This window comes from Poromitra crassiceps (assembly GCF_964638095.1).
Source record: "Poromitra crassiceps genome assembly, chromosome: 1".
Lineage (NCBI taxonomy): Eukaryota > Metazoa > Chordata > Actinopteri > Beryciformes > Melamphaidae > Poromitra > Poromitra crassiceps.
Window position 1 is genome coordinate 12831986 of NC_139623.1, and position 19444 is coordinate 12851429.

The 19444-nt window shown below is 42.1% G+C and overlaps 1 protein-coding gene across 2 annotated transcripts in view; it reads left to right on the forward strand.

Annotated features, from left to right (window-relative positions):
- Positions 1–173: 173 nt before the first annotated feature.
- The window catches only part of rorc (RAR-related orphan receptor C), a 45091-nt gene continuing 25820 nt past the window's right edge, over positions 174–19444 (forward strand). Inside the window, exons 1-5 of one of the 2 annotated variants that reach the window (XM_083637303.1) lie at positions 174–557; positions 3133–3322; positions 5187–5349; positions 6362–6472; positions 8497–8621. In XM_083637303.1, the coding sequence (XP_083493429.1) occupies positions 399–557; positions 3133–3322; positions 5187–5349; positions 6362–6472; positions 8497–8621 (748 nt within the window). In that variant the 5' untranslated portion in view covers positions 174–398. Of the gene's footprint in view, positions 558–3132; positions 3323–5186; positions 5350–6361; positions 6473–8496; positions 8622–13066; positions 13228–17806; positions 17837–19444 lie in introns of those variants that run through there. The other variant, XM_083637302.1, reaches the window with a different exon arrangement.

Sequence of the window (19444 nt, forward strand, 5' to 3'; positions counted from 1 at the left end):
AAACCGACGTAACAGGAAATCGCTCTTCTTCACAGCCAATGGCAATGCAAACAACGAATCACGTGATCTGAATGACGTCGTTGAACACGTGCAGGAAGTTGATAGCGGCAGATGAAAGTCATTCACATTCGCAGTGACAGGCGAAAGAATGAAAGCTAGTGGCGTTTCAGCATGACAGCAGACTGCTTCACAGAGATAACTAGCCTTTAGTTCGTTGTACATTAAGTATTATTGGATGTTCACTTTGACGTAGGCTCCGAGTTAACTCTATATTTATGTTATAGTATTAGCAAAGGCGGTGTGTTTAGGTAGCCGAGCTGACCCCCGGCAGGACATTAGCATCAGCTATCTGTCCTAGGTAGCTAAGGCTAGCTGAATTAAAATAAGGTTTTTCCAGCATGCTCATCATGATTAGGAACAGTGTACAGATGGCAAAGAGCCTCGGCCGAGTATCCACAGGCTTTACGAGTATCCATCCACTCCCTCCTAAATGGGCTCAACACAACCATCCTGTAACCTCCCTACCATTCACCACCAGCTTTACACGGACCATGGTGGTAAGTGAACCTGTATGATAGAATGAATTAGGCTGCTATGCTTGTATATACTGTATATAGTAGGTAAGTAGGCCTACCTGAAAATAACTGGTTGTTGTTGTTGTTGTTGTTGTTGTTGTTGTAGTAGTAGTAGTAGTAGTAGGAGGAGGAGGCCTAGATGATGTTTGTGTGTGCCTTTTGAACTGCTGGCTTCATTCTTTTGTCCTTCTAGATATTTCTCACTTGTAATGCTGTGTTGTTCTGTAATATTCCACAGCCAAATAGAAAATGAATATGCAATAAAATAGAATAGAATATATTGGAATAGAATCATCGTTGCCACATCATCCACATGATCAGGGAAAAAGGTTTTGGCAGCATGATGTATAGAATAACTCTGTGGACATAGCAACTAGAAGCAGTGTAGGAAATAAATAAATAAAATATTCTGGGGGCCACCTTTGCCGCACTGTCTAAAGAAATTGGGGCATTTACAGAATTTTGGGGGCACTTATAAGTGCATAAAGTTCAGGGTTGCCACGGGTCTGGAAAGTACTTGAAAGTGTTTGGATTTAAGAACAAATAATCAAGTTTGAGCCTCGTACACTCTGTCATCTCAAAATTCACCTATGATAACATTTTTACATGTCATCAGTAGTGCTGGGCCAAGCTTGATACACTTTCTTCCTATCTGCCCTATCAATGCGTAGGCTACAAGTATACAGCTATTTGCTGATCGCTGAGCTGTCATTGGCTGTTGTGCTCTCTCATAGTCGTTCTTAGCTCAAATATGCAGCTGGTCGCCTAGGTAACCTGTGGTGGATACATTTTTGTTTTAATCTACCCCCCCCCCCCCCCCCCCCCACCCGGCTTTATCACTTTTGTTTTGTACTACATGAAATCTTACAGTGGGACCATCATGCACACTTACTAGCCTGTTCTAAATGTTTGCTCTTCCAATGTGAGGAAGGACTCTTGCCTACAGAGGCAGGACGTGACTAGGAAGGACAAGCCCTGCCGAGGAGGGATCCTTGACATTGAGAAGTGGCATCAGTCTGAGTAGGCTGAATACCAACTGAAGAAGATGCAGCAAGGTCATTTCTACAGTACAGCGTAAACAAGTCCATGGGAAGATAATGATAAGAAAGTGGGCTAAAGGTAGGGGTGGGAATCACCAGATGCCCACGATACGATACTAAAACGATACTTGAGTCATGATACGATAGTATTGCGATATTGCGATATGCTAGTATTGCGATATTGAATATTGCGATATTGCGATATATTGTCTAACTCCTTTTCCTACCTTTTCCTTGACCTCACCGGAAGTAAAACATGCAGTGTTTTTTTGTTTTGTTTTTGCCCCACACGTAGGCTACATTATTAAGCTTCTCTGGACTCAATACACCACTGCAGGCGCAGACTGCAACATCGGGCGCTTCGGGCAGTTGCCCGGTGGCCTGGCATGGCATGGCCTGTCATTTTTTTTTTTTTTTTAATATCGATAGGCTACTTGGCGTCCAAATATCGATACAATATCGTCAGGCAAAATATCCCGATACTATGGTGTATCGATTTCCCCCCCACCCCTAGCTAAAGGTATCCTAGAAATTACTGAATGGACACGTAAAGCATAGGAATATAGAGGAATACAGAGGAGTGTGGTGTATAGGACCAATAATACACAGTACAGTATATTTAGAGGTTTGGATCAACAAACCCCCTTTTGTCCAATGAGTGAGAAATGTACACTGTTGTGACCTGCAGTTTCAAACCAATGCACCAAGGGGACCCACCAACTAACTCATAAAGTGTGTGTGTGTGTGTGTGTGTGTGTGTGTGTGTGTTTATTATTATTATTATTATTATTATTATTATTATTATTATTATTATTATTATTATTATTATTATTATTATTATTTATTTATTTTCTGAATTCTTTCCCCATTTTCTCCCCAATTGTACTTGGCCAATTCCCCCCCCTGCTACCTCGGTCTCTGCTCCAGTTGGGTAGAAATAGCGTCCCTGTGACGAGAGGTTCTGGTACTGCCAGACATCATTTTGCCATAAAGAGTTCATGATCTGGGTGGGAGGGGTTAGGGGTAGGCCATGAAGTTCCGAGATGCTTGAGCGTCCTGGCAGTTTGTAGGTCCTGATGGGATGGCAGGCTGCATTCGACCATTTTAATCTCTCAGTTCCTTTTAGTAGCCACTTATTGGCATGTACGTTTAACTAAAAGATATTGTTTAAGTATATAGAACAGTGGTACTCAACCTTGCCTACTCAGGAGCCACATTGACACCAAAAAATTGTTGCAAGAGCCACAATCCACAAAATTCCCTTTCCTCCCTTTGTTTTTTGTTTTTTAGATTTTTTATTTATTTATTTTAAGTATAGGACTTAAAAGAGCCACAACTACCCATAAAGGAGCCGCATGTGGCTCTAGAGCGTCAGGTTGAGTATCACTGATATAGAATGTCCTCTCTCAACATGTTGTGTTACCACTAACTTTGCTCAACTCTTGCACAGCTATAAATTGGGCTGGACCCAGGTAATGTAACAGAATAAGGGTGCAGTGCATCTATCTGTCCAGCAGGCGTTGCCATGGCCCTTCTCCTTCACGCCTCGAGACTTCAGCCTGCCCAACTCGTCGTGGGGCTCGGAGATGACGCGGCTGTACGAGCACTACAACAGCCAGTGTGAGGTGGAGACAGAGGGAGGAGAGAAACAGAGAGGCCCGTGGAGAAGGGTGCCAAGCTACAACCGCTCGCTCAAGTATGCTAAAGGTGAATGGTCTATCTTTTTAAGCATAGTAGTTTGTGATGGTGATGTGTGCCAGTGCATGCTTTTTTTTAAGGAAATAGAGCACAGGGAGTAATGGAAGTGTAGCTTTTGGGGTAGGGTTCAAGGGCCACACATATTATCCAGCTATATCAGGTCCGCAAAAATACCTCTTGACCCAAGTCTGCCAAGATAGGTTTTCAACATTTCATATTTTTCTACATTTTTGACCTGTTGAAAGTGGCATGCAGATTTAAGCGACATAGATGCACAAACATACTATTAAATAACCTGTCACTATTAACTGAAGGAAAATTGTTATATACACAATGGATCATCCCATCATAAAATATGTTATTGTTCGACTACGGTAATCTATGTCACCATGATACTTTCTGTGGTATTTGGCATCCTGGCTGCGATGCTCTCACATTGTGATTTTGTTATGTAGTGGGGATCACTTCTTCCACTGGACCAGTCAGAGACACTGTTAAATTCTACATTGCATATTGGATGAGACAGTGGGCCCTATCTTCCCCCTGGCCTTAGGCGCTAAACTGGCGTTAAATGCAAAAAAACACACTTTGCGCCTGACTCGGGAAGATAGATGTTTTTAGAAATGTGCTTTATGCCGAAGGCGCAGTGCCAGAATAGGCCAGAATGGGCGTTTCGGCCTTAAATACCGGCCTAACACTATCTTCCCCCCTGGCGTTAATTTAGCACTTAGCGCTTTTCAAAACCAGGCCTTATTCACTGCGCCGGCTCCCCTACCACAGACACACATGTGAAATCTCCCAGCATGCATTGAGGCTAATACATTTTGACAAGAAATAGCAACCAAATCAGCCTAAGTAGGCTAAGTGGTAGATAGAAATAATATTTATGTTAACACAACATGCAATTCTAGAATATTTCAATATTGGACAAAATAAAACAAAAATCAAAACACAACCCTATGTGAAACATACATGTAATCCAGGTGGCATATACTGTATATCTGGCGCAAATACAACGTGATATAGACTAGTGACAACCGTAACACGGTTGTACTGTGATGTCCGCTCCAACAAGACTTCGCTTACTTGACACGTACTTTTTCAATAAAAACACATTTATGCCATGACTTTACATAATGTAGGCTATAGTTATGTCGCATCATTTAGCCTGTGCTGTGATGTGCAGGAGCAGTAGGTAGCCTACAAGTTATAAAACCAAGCCTGTCCTGAATGAGCCGAGTGGGGGTGCGTGTTCACTATTGTGAAAGTTATGTGTTTACAACATAAAGATCATGGAATTGGATGGTATCAGGAATGTCACCGATAGTTAACGTTCTATATTGTAGGCTAGGGAGACCATCAGCCCTGCTGAACAGATCTGTATTTGCCTGGCTGTAGGTTGAATCGTTTTATTCAGGCTATGATCTGTGATGAGATATCCAAATTGGTATGAAGAGATGACAGCATCCAGCCGCAACCCGGACTGGATCGAGTGGATCGGAGCTTGGAAAGGAAGAATGTCATTGAGTAAATGCAGTTCACCAATGACCACAGTTGTGAATAAGGTGTGGTTAAATGGTTAAGGCCGGGTTTAGCGCCGAGGGGAAAATAGGGACTGCGCGTGACCACGCCCACTAATAGGGCTGCGCCTGGCGTTAAACGCTATTTTAAGGCCAGGGGGAAGATAGGGCCCAGTATCTCTACATCTAGATTGCAGCATTAGTTTTACAATTCATTAATGAAAACTTAATATTTCCCAAATCTGCATAAGATAAAAGCTTGAAGCCCTACAATTGCTGCTTGCAGTTATATTTATTTGTTTATTACCTGGGCTGCTCAGGTAACCGGTGACTCTTGTCTGTCTGTCCCTCAGGTGGATTCTATCTGAGTAAAATAATCCAGTCAAAAGCTCGACTCTTTACTCGGAACATCAGAGCGCCAGGAGCATCGTTTGAGTATGCCACATTTGTCAACAAAGAAGAACAGAAGTGTGTGTGTGTTTTCCAGGCTGGGCACCTACTGGAGGGTCCACCAGGGTGAGATAAGTGTGTATTTGTTTCTTTTTTTTTCTTCTTCTTCTTCTTCTTCTTCTTCTTCTTCTTCTTCTTCTTCTTGTCTGTATAAATATCAATACAGTATCAATATAACTGTCTGGACCTCTCTCAGTCCTTGAATTTCATCAGCAGCGTAACGCGTCAGCACCGGGCCCCGATGCAAGATGGTCAAACCGGGCCCTGCTCATATAGCCCTGACAAAATCTGGTGATGGCGGCGCACCTTGACAGGCAATGCATTTTCGGTGACAGCGCAGCTGTCCTGACCAGAAATGAAAAGGTGACGGCACACCAGAGATTAAAACATATTTGTGACAGCACACCGACCAGGCAGACACACAGCAGCCTTATAAACACAAAACACAAGCGTGGATGTTCATTATTAGTTAAATAAATAATAAATAAAGCTACTTACATCATAAGTGCACTCTCCGGGCTTTTCTCTGTGCGAACTAAGTCGTCTATTAATCCCTTTAGATCCAGCTGCCGGGTGCGGGAATTTTCAATTGAGAGTGTTGCAAGTCCAGATAAACGGGCTTGTGACATTGAGCTTCTCAGGTAAGATTTAATAAGCTTCAATTGGGAAAAGGACAGTCACTGGAATAGTTAGGAAAAGCAGTAAAATTGCAGGCTACAGACTTCACCAAAGCTTGCAGCAATGCTGTTGTTGTCTACTACAAACAGCATCTTGGGTAGATCTGGGATTGTTTTCATTTTAGAAATAGTTTTCCTTAAACACCCACGGAATGACAGCTATGCTCCGTGTCACTGTCTGTCAGGAGATTAGGTCCCCCGTCCCCGTGCTGGCGGGTGCGGGCTCCAGCGGGCCCAGCGAGCGGGCCCCAACCACGCCGGGCCCCGATGCAGTCGCGTTCCCTGCATATATGGTAGTTACGCGGCTGAATTTCATTGAACAAGGCATTAAAGTCACTGAAAAGTCCATGGTGAGTGAGTGTGGGAGCCCTGTTCTAACAGAGAAGTGTGTGTTTTTCCAGACATGTCCACGGGGGGGCAATAGCCACTATGATTGATGCTGTGACGGGGACCCATGCTGCCTACCTCTCTGGACCTGTCATGACTGCAAACCTCAACATCAACTACCGCAGGTAAAGAAGATTTTGTTCTTATTACACAAGTCTAACAGCAAATTGTTTTTCCCCAATGGTGCACAACAACAAGTTTGATGGTGCCATTAGTCAGTTGTAGTCGGTTTTCTAAACCTCTACCTTCAGAATGGGTAGTCTAGTCAGTATTATTAAGGTAAAAAATTCAGCAATGCTTTAAGATATTCTGCTGAATCTAATAATTGTTACGTTGTTTTCTGGATAAATGAGCCCTGCATTAGGGTGTGCGGTGTTTTTCGTTACGATAGAAGGCAAGCAGGCATCTACCAACTGGAGGCTGGTGTGCTGAACAGGCACATTATACTGTACCAGGGAGTAGCTTGGTGACTTTGTACCTGTAGTGGCCAAGTCAATGCCTGAATTTTGTTCATCGATTCTCTTGCTGCAGCACTTTGGTGTTAACAGGTGTTTTCTTTTTGTTTTGAACATGTTTTTTTTTTTGTTTTTTTCATATTTTATTTTATAATTTTCAGAACAGGCAAAAACAGGCTCAGACAAAAAACAAAAACAAACAAAACATACATATACCAACATTAATATTACAAAATAACGCTACCAGCTGCATCAAGTTCCCATATGCTTGTAAGAAATGTGCGTGGAATCCCATGCAAGGGGTCCATGAGAAGTCAGCCGAGCAAGTTACTTGTCGTTCTTAACCTCATCTAAGTAGGCTAGAAATGGGTCCCAGATGATTGTGAATTTCCTACAAGAATTGGTCCTCAGGAACCGAAGTCTCTCCATATGTATAACTGAGACCATGTCTGTCAGCCACAGCTGAAAGGAAGGTGGAGAGGGGGACTTCCACTCCTTCAAAATGAGTCTCTTGGCGATAGTCGTCCCCTGCGTCAGAGACTGTTGCACAGCCGTAGGGAGGAGCAGAGAGGACTCTGAGCAGCCGAAGATGGCGAGCTCCGCCTCCGGCTGAAGGGTCACTTTATAAGCCTGAGTACCAATCAAATATTTTGGCCCAGAATCCAGACAGTGAAGGACAAAACCAAAAAGCATGGGACAATGTACCCTCTGACACCCAACACCTATCACATAGTGGTGAGACAGAAGGGTAGATCTTGTGCAACCTGGACTTTGTTTTGAACATGGTTTAACTCACTCATTCACTTTACACTGTAGTAGTCCATGATGTACTTGCCTTGTTGTCTTACTATAGTCTTCTGAATAGGGCTGGGCGATATGGTTGAAATCAATATCATGATAATCATGATAGGATTTTTCTCAATGTCAATATATCACAATATGGTTCATGTACATGTATGCAAAATCATGTTAAATAATCAAAGTAATGTTCATCTCATTGAACCGAATGGTAATGTTAGGTTTGATACAAACAAAACAGAAATATTTAAATAATATTCCTACCATACCTCATTTTATCAGTTTTCAAGTAAAATTTGCTTGTCATCATCAATTTAGACAGCAGAAAAGTGTGTTGCGATATTAAAATATCTTCATATCGTCACGATCTATGATTCCACTGAAAGACGATAAATTACAATATTGAATTATCGACCAGTCCAGCAGCCCTACTTGCGAGTATACTGCTGGGGCAACACAGTCATGGCACAGCGCTCAATGTGTTGCTGTTATTCAGTGTACTGTGGAGCACTGGACTAGCACAGAGGAACTGGTTTAGCCTATATGACTAGCACAGAGGAACTGGTTTAGCCTATATGACTAGCACAGAGGAACTGGTTTAGCCTATATGACTAGCACAGAGGAACTGGTTTAGCCTATATGACTAGCACAGAGGAACTGGTTTAGCCTATATGACTAGCACAGAGGAACTGGTTTAGCCTATATGACTAGCACAGATGAACTGGTTTAGCCTATATGACTAGCACAGAGGAACTGGTTTAGCCTATATGACTAGCACAGAGGAACTGGTTTAGCCTATATGACTAGCACAGAGGAACTGGTTTAGCCTATATATGAGTATTATTGTCATTCATGGTCAATCGATGGCCCTAACATGCTCTTTCTCCTGTCCCAAGCCCCATCCCGCTAGGAAGCACAGTGTTGCTGCACTCCTCTCTGGATAAAAAAGAAGGCAGAAAAACATTTATTTCATGTAAAGTGACCAACACAGATGGCTCCAAGCTACATACAGAAGCAACAGGTGACAATTACATGAACACTTGCCACACATGTCGTTAGTCACTTCAATGCACTGCTGTTATTCTATATTCTGTCTTCTCATTGTCCTGTTCTTTTTCATGCCTCTCATTCAGTACTGTTCCTGTCAATCACTGTCAGCCACTTACTGGGAGTGTGATACACATGCACCAACCTCCTCTGCCAAAACACCCAGTGTCGGCAAGCAGAGGTCATCATAAAAGGTCATCTTATTTACAAGATTTGTTATGATTATGATGAAGCATTTTTTTTTTTTTAACTTCTGGTTGTTTCCTTACATCCATTGTCCAGTTCTCTACTTGCATGTGTGGGAAATGTTATTTCTCACAAATTGCACTTGAGTGCTGTTTCATGGAAATACCGTAGTTTACCTTGGCTACCTCTCCTCAGTGCAGATAGAAATCTTGCATATTTGAAGTTTATTTTTAATATAATTAAATTAAATTACATGTTCAGGTTTTTATTGTATTTGAACAGTATGATGATACTATGTAACATTGGGGCCTTTGGGAGTGAGTGACATTATTCCTGCTCATAACTTATGTGAATGTTTTGTTTCCTCTAATAAAGCCGTGCCTAAGGCTATTGTACAAATCACATGCAGTGTATCTTTCTTTATCTGTTTGCCAACAGCTGATATTGTTTGAAACAGTCAGAGAATCAGTGATAATGTCTTTTTCATTTGTGAACATACTAAGTTTTATGCTTCTCACCATCTTCTGCAAAAAGATTGAGTTATTAGATTTGTTACATACTGTATGTTGCCCTTATGGTCAATATCAAATGGTTTGTTCTCCCTCCTCCCTCGTTTATATATAAGTTTGTAAATATAGCGTGTTCCAGATTGTTCCTGCCAAATGCACCCAATTATATACATATTTTAAAGCATTTTTAAATTAAAATCTAGATATATGCCATAACAATCACTCATGACCAAACTTCATAGAGTGACTGCCAATGTAACCAAGAGCATGTGTGGTAAATGTCACAAGATTTGAATGAACTGATGCTCATAGAATATTTGGTATTATAATCGTGGATTTGGTACTGATCAACTTGGATATCCAACGCTATTTTTTTTTGTATCTGTTTGGGATTTATGCACTTTGAGGAAGCTGAGGTTCATATTGAGTTTTGAAAATGAAGAAGGCTAGGTTTCAGAATATAAAAGCTTTTGTTTCATTTCAGCCAACAAGCTTGAGTCGCACCCTCTACCTCTTAGTTTTGATTTTGAAGTGTGGGTTGTTACTATTGCCCCACCATGTGGTGAATGTGGTTATATTTGAATATGAGGTGTGGACTTGCACTCAATGTCAAGTGTCACAGTCCTCACTGAAATTCATTACATTACATCATTTGGCGCTTTTATCCAAAGCGACTTACAATAACACATTAAATAGAGTAATCAACTATGGAGCACAGTCTATGACAACTATAACTTCTGCTGAAGAAACAGTGGTACAAGTTTAGTTTAGAGTCGTCTTTTTTTTTTTTTTTAAGTTTTCTCTTTTTTTTTTTAGAAAGAGAGAGAAAGCAGTTAGATCAAGAAGGGCCCAGATGGAGCCCATCACAATGGAGACATTCATTTTTGACAAGCAAAGGTTTTTGAACCCAAAGTAATCATTGTGATAGTCATCATGGTGGTGTCTTGGTAGTTTTCTCTCAGTCACTCACATTGAACCAGCTCCTTTCAGTCAGGAATGACTGATGCCTGCCACAGTGTTACCGTAACAATAATTCACACTGTCCACATTACAGAGATCTGTACTGCATGCTCCGGCAGCTGCTGCACACCATGGAGCTCTGTTACAGACAGCTGAAAACAACCTGCACAGGACTAATTCTGCTACAGATTATTTTATTGTAAGTACTCTGCACACATACTGGCCTGACGGTATTGGATGTATCAGCATGCTTTGGCTTTCACATTGAAACAGTTGTACACACTGAGGAAGAAAAAAGGTCCAGAGTGCTCGGAAGTCCAAAACTGGTGTGGTGAAGGTGCTCTTTGGTGAGGATCACAAAGGTTAACAAAGAAGAAAGGTCCAAGGCACTCTTCTGGCAGGAAGTAAAAAGCCTTTATTTACTTAGATGGCTATATCATTTTGGAAAGTTTAAAAACATAGCTAGTGCATGTTAAAAGAGCTGGGACATGACCCACGCGTAGCGGCACAAACAGCCTTCTTCAGGGTATTGCCACCAGCACAAGGTTTCCCCTATTTAGCAAGAGATGATTGCAAACACCTGAGCAGAAAGCCAGTGAACTAACAGGTAAAGATACAAAAAACACCCAACATGTATACAAATGTATAGCAGAAAATAAAATATGATGCAGAGAAATATGGAAAACAAACAAAACAGTTGTACACTGTTTGCAAGTCGACAACATAGTTGACATCCCTGCCAATGCCCTTTGTTAGTGAGTTACTACTAAATAATGTTGCGTACCTACCTTGTCAGCTATGCATGTAGCATAGGCTACCTGAACCAAAGCAAACTGCACAAAACGATGATGAAAAACAAACATCCCATGCCTTCGCTTACCAGACTATCCCCACACTTTGTTTTGTGCTGTGCCTTGAGTGTGGCGCAGTAACCTTGGGGAAAAACCATTGTGGAACACAAGGGAGGGAGTTTCAGATTCACTGTCATGAGAAACATTTACTGTTTGCTTCCATTAACCCACCAATAACAGCTTTAAAGTCCATCAGTTATCTTGCTATTGTTTTCCGTCACTGCTTTTTATTTTTTGCTGTATGGAATAAGCTGAAGAAACAAAAATTCTACAAATCCACATGTTTTTTAGATTGAACTGCCCCACCACTTCCTTTACTGCCCAATTATTCTCAGAATCTATTCCCAGTGTTGTTTTCCAGAAGGAAAATGCACATGATGAGCTCTTGTGGCAAAGTTTCACTGCTGTAATCCACTGATGGGTTTGACACTGGAATATAGTGTCAAACACTGTATTCACACTATATCCATAATTAACTCACCTTTGCTTAGCTAATGATAAATTCTTGCTCGCAAAGGTTTTCTGGCCTCCTGATACACTCCCCACCCCCTAGTGCTTGCGCCGCACACACACGTTCAGTTCACACACACACATGCACGCACACACGCACGTTTTAACTTGAGTTCTCACAGTCTGGTCTGATAGTGTGGTTTCTGAGTGTACAGTATGGGTTCGTCACACTGCCTGTGTGCATGGAACACAGTGGTCTTGTGAGGCCCCTCTAACCTCAGTGAAGTGCAGAGGTGGGTCGTTTCTGAAGTCTCTGTAGTGTGTGTGGTGGGGGGATGTAGGACAAATCAACATCAGCGGTTATTTTTATTTCTAGTATTTGTTTTTGAAGAGAGCCATATGTGGTCAAGTTGGCTTTGAGGGAGCGGGGAGCAGAGTGGAGGGCTTCAGGTAAAACCACCTGAACAAGTTGTCCAGTGTCCACTGCATGTGTGTAGTAGGAGCAGAACAGATTTTTTCAATGTTAAATGTCAAATAAGGTGAGAGAAAAGCCAAATATTCAATGCATCAACCTCTACTATAGCCTACTAACACGCAGAGGCCTACTGGTATGCCTAGGCCTACTAGAGGAAGATCAGGGTGCAGGTGCCCAAGGCCAAGGGTGTATTCACCAGGATCTGGATTGGATTATCATTTTAATTTGGAATTGTGCCAATGGGCTATATGGCATTAATTGGCCGACACTTTTGTCCAAAGTGCAGAAGCAGGCTACCATGCACTCATTCATTTTTACCATGTGTGACCCATGGGGATGGAGGCCCTAACCCAGACAGTCGTTAATTGCATGCGCCCCCCGCAGGTGCAAGTCTGAAATAGTAGCCTACCAAGGCCAGGCGAGGCCAATGCGTGTATTTTCTTTTACATTCCCGTGAATGAACCGGGTCAAATTTGCAGCAGGATCTAAGTTCCCTCATTGTCTTGAGTAGTGTGGCGGAAATTTGTGGCACCAACACGGGATTATATTTCTCAACTGAACACAAAGCAAAACCCGATCCGCTGCTATTACGTAAGTCCCGGTGACATAACTCCAGGCCGGGACGGCAAGAGGGAGAGAGAGAGAGCGGGGGAAACCGGAGCGCGCACGGCTTGTGGACGGCCAGCTGCGCTCTGTACTTCTGCCTTGGGGGAATTTAATTAGCCTACTGTACTAACGTCAACAGAAAAGGAGGCGTATTGCTGCAGAAAGGAGACGGACAAAGTCACAGAGAACAAGATGCCAGTTGAGTTTTGGAACGCGCTCTGACGATTGTTGGGGAGAGATGGCAGTACATGTTTTCAAATGCCTGCGCCGGCCCGGGCGCTAGGACAACAGGTAGCCTGGGTGTGTTTGAAGCCCGACTCCAGTGTGTGAAGCAGGCTACTGTGAGCCAAATGGCGGCAGGTGGAACTCAAACCAACTGACTAAGCACTCCTCTGCGGTTTCAGTGTGTGAGAGGTGTGTGAGCGACTGATAGGTGGGCGAGTGAGTGCGTGTGCAGCAGGGCCGCACGTTGTTTTGACAGGAGAGTTATTATGGAATATGAGGAGCCCGACGTGCCCCCAGCTGCCCCCCTCATCAGAAGAGGTAAGAGGATCCGCCTCTGAGTCTGAGGTTTATTCTGGAGATAATGTCTCCTTGTTGTCATGTGGAGGCTATGCGCGTCATGTAGCCTATAATGAAGTTGCATGCATGAAGTCTACCTGTTCCTACCTGGCTGCTTCCATTCATTACTTCATTTGGTAACACTTTACAATAAGGGTGCATTAATTAACGGTTAGTTAATGCTTAATAAGCATTAACTTAATGCTTATTAAGCATTAACTAATCCAGATACTGCTTATTAAGGGTTAGTTAACCCCTAACCATTAATTAACCCTAAACTATTAGACAATGTATACAAATTGATAGCCTACTTAGTTAACATGAACACAACACCATTAGTAAAATATTATTAGACACACTAGTTAACTGTTAATTAAGTGTTAGTTAATTATTATTAAGCATTAACTAACCCCTAATTAATGTACCCAATTATTGTAAAGTGTTACCCTTCATTATGCTCAGCTTAAAACCTAAAATAAAAGTATTTCCCCCTATCTAAGAAGTCAAGCAATACTGGAAACTAGGGAACTCTTGACCACTTTGCTGCTGTCAATTTATCTGCTGTCACATAGGCTACAATGTGAAAGTCTACTCACTATTCCTATAGTAGCCTAAACTACTGCTCTTCTGTTCTCCCCTTTCTGCCCCTCTCTTATTTAGAAGTAGGCCTCATCTCCCTGCCTCTCTGCCCCCCTCATGTCTCTCCCCTCCCCTCCCCTCTCTCTCTCTCCTTATCTAGTTGTGCTCACCTTTTCTACACCACATTACCACAGTCTCTCTGTTTCTCTGTCTCTGTTACACTCTCCCCTCTCGCCTCCTTCAGTCTTATCCTCTTTCCCTCCATTCTCTCATCCCTCTTTACCCAATTAACTCCCCTCATCTTGTTGTCACTGGGCGTGGTTAAGGTGCTGCATACCTAGAGTAAGAATGGCAATAAGACATAGTAATCCTGGGGATTAGCTCTTGTTCGGATACTGTTTTTGGTCCACTCCTTTTCTATTCACAGCCTCTTCCTGGATAGAATCAAACCACTGGCAGTCACTCTAAAAGGGCATAATTGTCAACAGAAACCCACTGGACACACATTCTAACTCACACAGCTACATAGTTTGACAGTGAATCTGCACTGCTGCTATACATCGCGGACCTCCAGTCGAAACAGCATTGTGCTATGTATCAACCAGTATCACTCAGTTCAGTTAAATTGATGTGAAGTAGTAAAGTGAAGAAACAGAAGTGACTTTTATATAAAGTTACACTTTTTCTAATAAATGAGAGTGCCATCTCAGAGCGATTTCAATTGTGACAGACAGACAGACAGACAGACAGACAGACAGACAGACATTACCCACCCACCTACTGTAGGCGCCATTGTGCAACTGTGCGCCATCGGCTCATATCATACTACATCACAGTTGCTCGAGTGACACTGATGACATCACAACTGCCTGAGTGACATCACAGTTAGGCAAACACAGTTGCTCGAGTGGCATCACTGATGAGTGATGACATCACAATTTCTCAAGTGACATCACTGATGACATCACTGATGACATCACAACCGTGACTTTACACTGCCACAGACACTGTTCTGTGTAGTTCTAAGGGTGAATCGGCCATAAGTGAACCCAGCCAAGGCAGAGTTCTAAAAACACTTGCTTTTGTGAATGCTACAATATTACATTTTCCCCACAGAGTGCCTAAGTCGCACCCTCTTCCGGGTTCGGCATGGGCCCTAAGGGATTTGTTTTCTCACTTACATTTCGTAAAATCCTTATAAAAAGAGTTCTACTTGGACAAAGGCAATTCAGCTATATTCAGAATCACCATAGACCATAGAACATTTCACTCACAGAAAAAATAAAATCCCCCAGGTGAAATAATCTCTCGTGATTCTAAATATATCTGAATCACTTGGTCTGTCCTAGTAAAACAAGGATTTTACAAAAAGTTAATGGAAAAAATAATGGGGAATTCACTTCCTTAGGCCCCATGGACAATCTCGCGATGGTGAGACTTAAATTATACTACACACAGGTTAACAAGAAGAAGAGTATATGACAATGGTGAACAATGGAAATTAAGTATCAATACTGACTTTAATACATTAGATTATCTATTCGGTGCTGGATATATCATCATTTATATTAGTGGTACATTATTAAGTTCTTGGTTAGATTCTCTGCCCGAACCCGAGGCCAGGTCAGACCGGAATTTCCCTTCTATTACTCAGGCCCGGGTCGGGCCGGGCTCGTGGTCAGATATTCATATAATTGTGGTAATATTTGGTGTGATAATCAGCATGTTATAACATTGTAACCTTAAAACCTTATGTATTCATAAGACTGAATGTCTGTTCAGTCTTAAAGGTCCTTACACATCGGGAGCGTTTTTTGTGTGTGCGATTAATTCGCACGTCAATAATATTTTCCGAACCTATATCAGTCAATGCAACCATGCAACGGCCAAATTTCGCTGAGCGTTATTGCGGCGTAAATTTTTTCGGACCACGGTCGATTTTTCAGAAATTCGCTTCCGACGTGTACACATCTGTGGCTGTGATTGACAGGTGGGTCAAAATTTGCATCGCAATTTCGTGCTGTATATTCGCGTCGCTCTTGGTGTGTAACACTTTAGGGTTCGGGCCGGGCTCGGGCCCATAAATGCAGCCAAAGGGATGGGCCGGGCCGGGCTCAGACAGACCGGGCTCGAGTCTGGTCGGGCTTGTCTTTTTTGGGCCCGATCTAAGCTGTACTCTCTATAGAGGGTTTTCAGTGTGTTGAGATGTTAGACTGAGAGATGAGCGTTGTGCTGTGTGGGTCATATACTGTATACAGTATGGCTGTGTGTGTGTGGGGGGGGGGGGGCTCTGGGCAGGCGGCAGGTGTTTATGTAAAAGTGGACAGGAGCTGATATTGATGGTGTTTGCATCCGACACTCTTATAGGCTACCGTTCTTCTTATATACTACAGCCACTTACAGTATACCATTCTGCATATAGAGAATAGCACTTACAGTATACCATTCTGCATATAGACAATAGCACTTACAGTATACCATTCTGCATATAGACAATAGCACTTACAGTATACCATGCATATAGACAATAGCACTTACAGTATACCATTCTGCATATAGAGAATAGCACTTACAGTATACCATTCTGCATATAGAGAATAGCACTTACAGTATACCATTCTGCATATAGAGAATAGATCCCTTTCAATCATCTTAAATCAATGACAACACATTGCTTTAAGTTGTTAAATGATGATTTTGCCCACAATTCAAAACATATTGTCCTTATCAGTCCAAATCATTAGTGTTAGTGGGAGTTAATTTAATTTGTTGATACTTCTGTGTCAGTTAACAAAGAACCAAACCAGACATTCACCACCATATTATCTGTCTTCATATTTTATAGATTAACTGTTTTGTATTTCTATAGCGGAGTTGTTGTGCAACAAAGACAATCAGTCTTCTTTTGTTCTTGTTGAAAATATGAATTGGATGCTTATGTGATTGTTTATTGGGCTTGGTTTAACTATGTTTAATGAAAGTCCTGTGAAAACATTCAACTCAGGAATTTTACAAATTATTTGGTCTTCATCATGTGAAAATGAGACTTTCAATTATGCTTGAAAAGTTGAATTGAATAATTTTGTTTGTTTGTTTGTAGTATTATTGATTATTTTTTATGAATAAAAATGCTTTTACCTTAAATTTAGTGACCACCTTTACACATTTGCCGGCAGCGCTGAAAAATGTCTCTGCATTTTCCGTGCGCGTGTGCACTGCTCTGCTTTCCTTCCATGCTTTCTGCTTATGAAGCAAAACTGATTTGATGAGGAGAGGAAAACAGCGAAAACCACAGAAGGCCACAGAAGCCCCAGACAAAGACCGGCTATCTCTATGTCTTCCATCGATACTTATCTCCCCTGCCAGTAAACTTCTCTCACACACACAAACACACACACAACTCTAAAAATATACCTCTTGGCTCAGAAACGACCCTCCACACACTTGCACTCACCCACTGCAATTCAGACTTTCTCACAATTGCGGTCAAACAGACAGACAAAGAAGAGGACCTATTGCTTCATAGACACCCACCTTCCTCTCTGTTATCTCCTGTGTATGTCTGGGCAGATGTGTGCACGTGGTGTAGATTCACACACACGCACACACACACACGCACACGCACGCACGCACGCACGCACACAAACACATATCACACCAGTGGAAATAGGAATCCACCAATATGACATATATGTCACTTAAGCTATCTATCCTTTCGTTGGTCAATTGAACAAATGCTGACAAATACTACCAAGTTGCCATGAGAATGATTGAAATGTGAAAGAAATGTCATTCTCTGTTACAGTGATGACACTGTATGTCGAGTTTGTGTTTTAGGACGTTGGGCCCTGCGCTTTAACTCGGATGCTCATCACCTCTGAAAGAACTGCTAGGAGACTTTAGACTTAAGAGAATCTGTTGTTTCGTTTGGAGAGTTCAGAAATGCTTCTAAATGTATCTACTGTAACTCTTTCTGCTTCAGGAGGAGCCATGTCCAAGAAGACTCATTTGAGTAAGTGCTCTTTTATATTACATTCTCTTATGTTAGCATGTGTGTTAGCATGTGTGCACTAGGGCTGTTGTGATAATTGCGATGACAATAATCGTGATATTGAACAAGATGATAATTGGTATTGTGTTAATAATTTCGTGATTATTGTAAATAATCCAGTATACAAACCATGTGATACAGTAAGCTTTTTTGAGTGGGAATAATTTGCCAGAAAGGAGACAAATCACAGAATACACAAAGTTAAAGATGAATTTGACTGATAGCATTTTTTCTTCTATAGATATTGCGATAATATTGTTATTGTGAATTATTTTGATACTCGTGTAGTGAAAATCGGATATTGTGTGACAGCCCTAGTGTGTACACTGGTGCCATTGTCTGTATATGTGGTATGACTTTATGCTTTGTGTTTGTGCTAGATATTTGTGCATGCATTGTGGTTAGCTCCCTACTGAGTGAACATACAGTACAACATCGCACCTGTATAGAAACGCACACACACACACATACACACACACACACACACACACACACACACACACACACACACACACACACACACACACACACACACACACACACACATACACACACACACACACACACACACACACACACACACACACACACACACACACACACACACACACACATACTGTATACACTGGTGTCTCTGGAGTTGGGACATCAGCAATACAGTCTGTGTGTTGCACCTGTGACCCCCCCCCCCCCCCCCCCCCCCCGCGCATGGCAAGCAGATGAAAATACAACAATACTTTGGCACTTTGGCATCTGAATGCAGATAACAGCGATAACATCTCCTCTTTTTTTAACTGCTTTGGTTGCACACTCGCTGCCACAACTCCAGTGCACCTGCCGGCGTTATCGAGTCTGGAGATGCCACACATAACATTTAATCGGCTTTGAGTTACGTGCTCTGATAATAAATGAATCAGTTATCAATCATAATGGCAATCTTTTTATTTATTTGTCAGTTCCTTTCTAAATCTTTGCTTGTGTGTGTGAGTATGCTCTGCGCTTGTGAAAATGTGTTCGTACCAGCAGAGAGGATGTGTCGTTTGAAATGGGGGTAATACTGGGGTGAATGGAGAACCGCGGTGGTCTTGTCTCGCTCCCTGCATCCGTCAGGTGCTGAGATGGAGGGATGATCAGAGAGAGAGACGGATGAGAGAGAGGGGGATGAGAGAGAGAGAGGGATGAGCCGCGGCTACACAGAAACTGCAGCCGTAACTGTGGTTTAGATAAGCGAGTCGAGTGCAAAGGGAAAGACGATGCTGAAAGGTTGACAGAAATAGATTCATTGGTTAATACATTTTATTGGCTATTAAAAATACTTCTACAAGTTGTCACTAATCCAGCCAGAGTAGCCTACACATAAAAAATAATCATCAGAAGAATAACCAAATCTCTCATCTTCTGCCTTTTTTCTTCAATGTTTCAATATTTTCTGTTGCTTACATTCTGTTTTTCAGTAATTATTCCGTTGGAAAATAGCTTTGATTTTAATTCTGAGGGAGCATCGAAAATGTGTTTGACGCAGTAAAACGTTTTCTTTTTTAGCGTGGTATGGCGTGAGTGGGTGAAGGA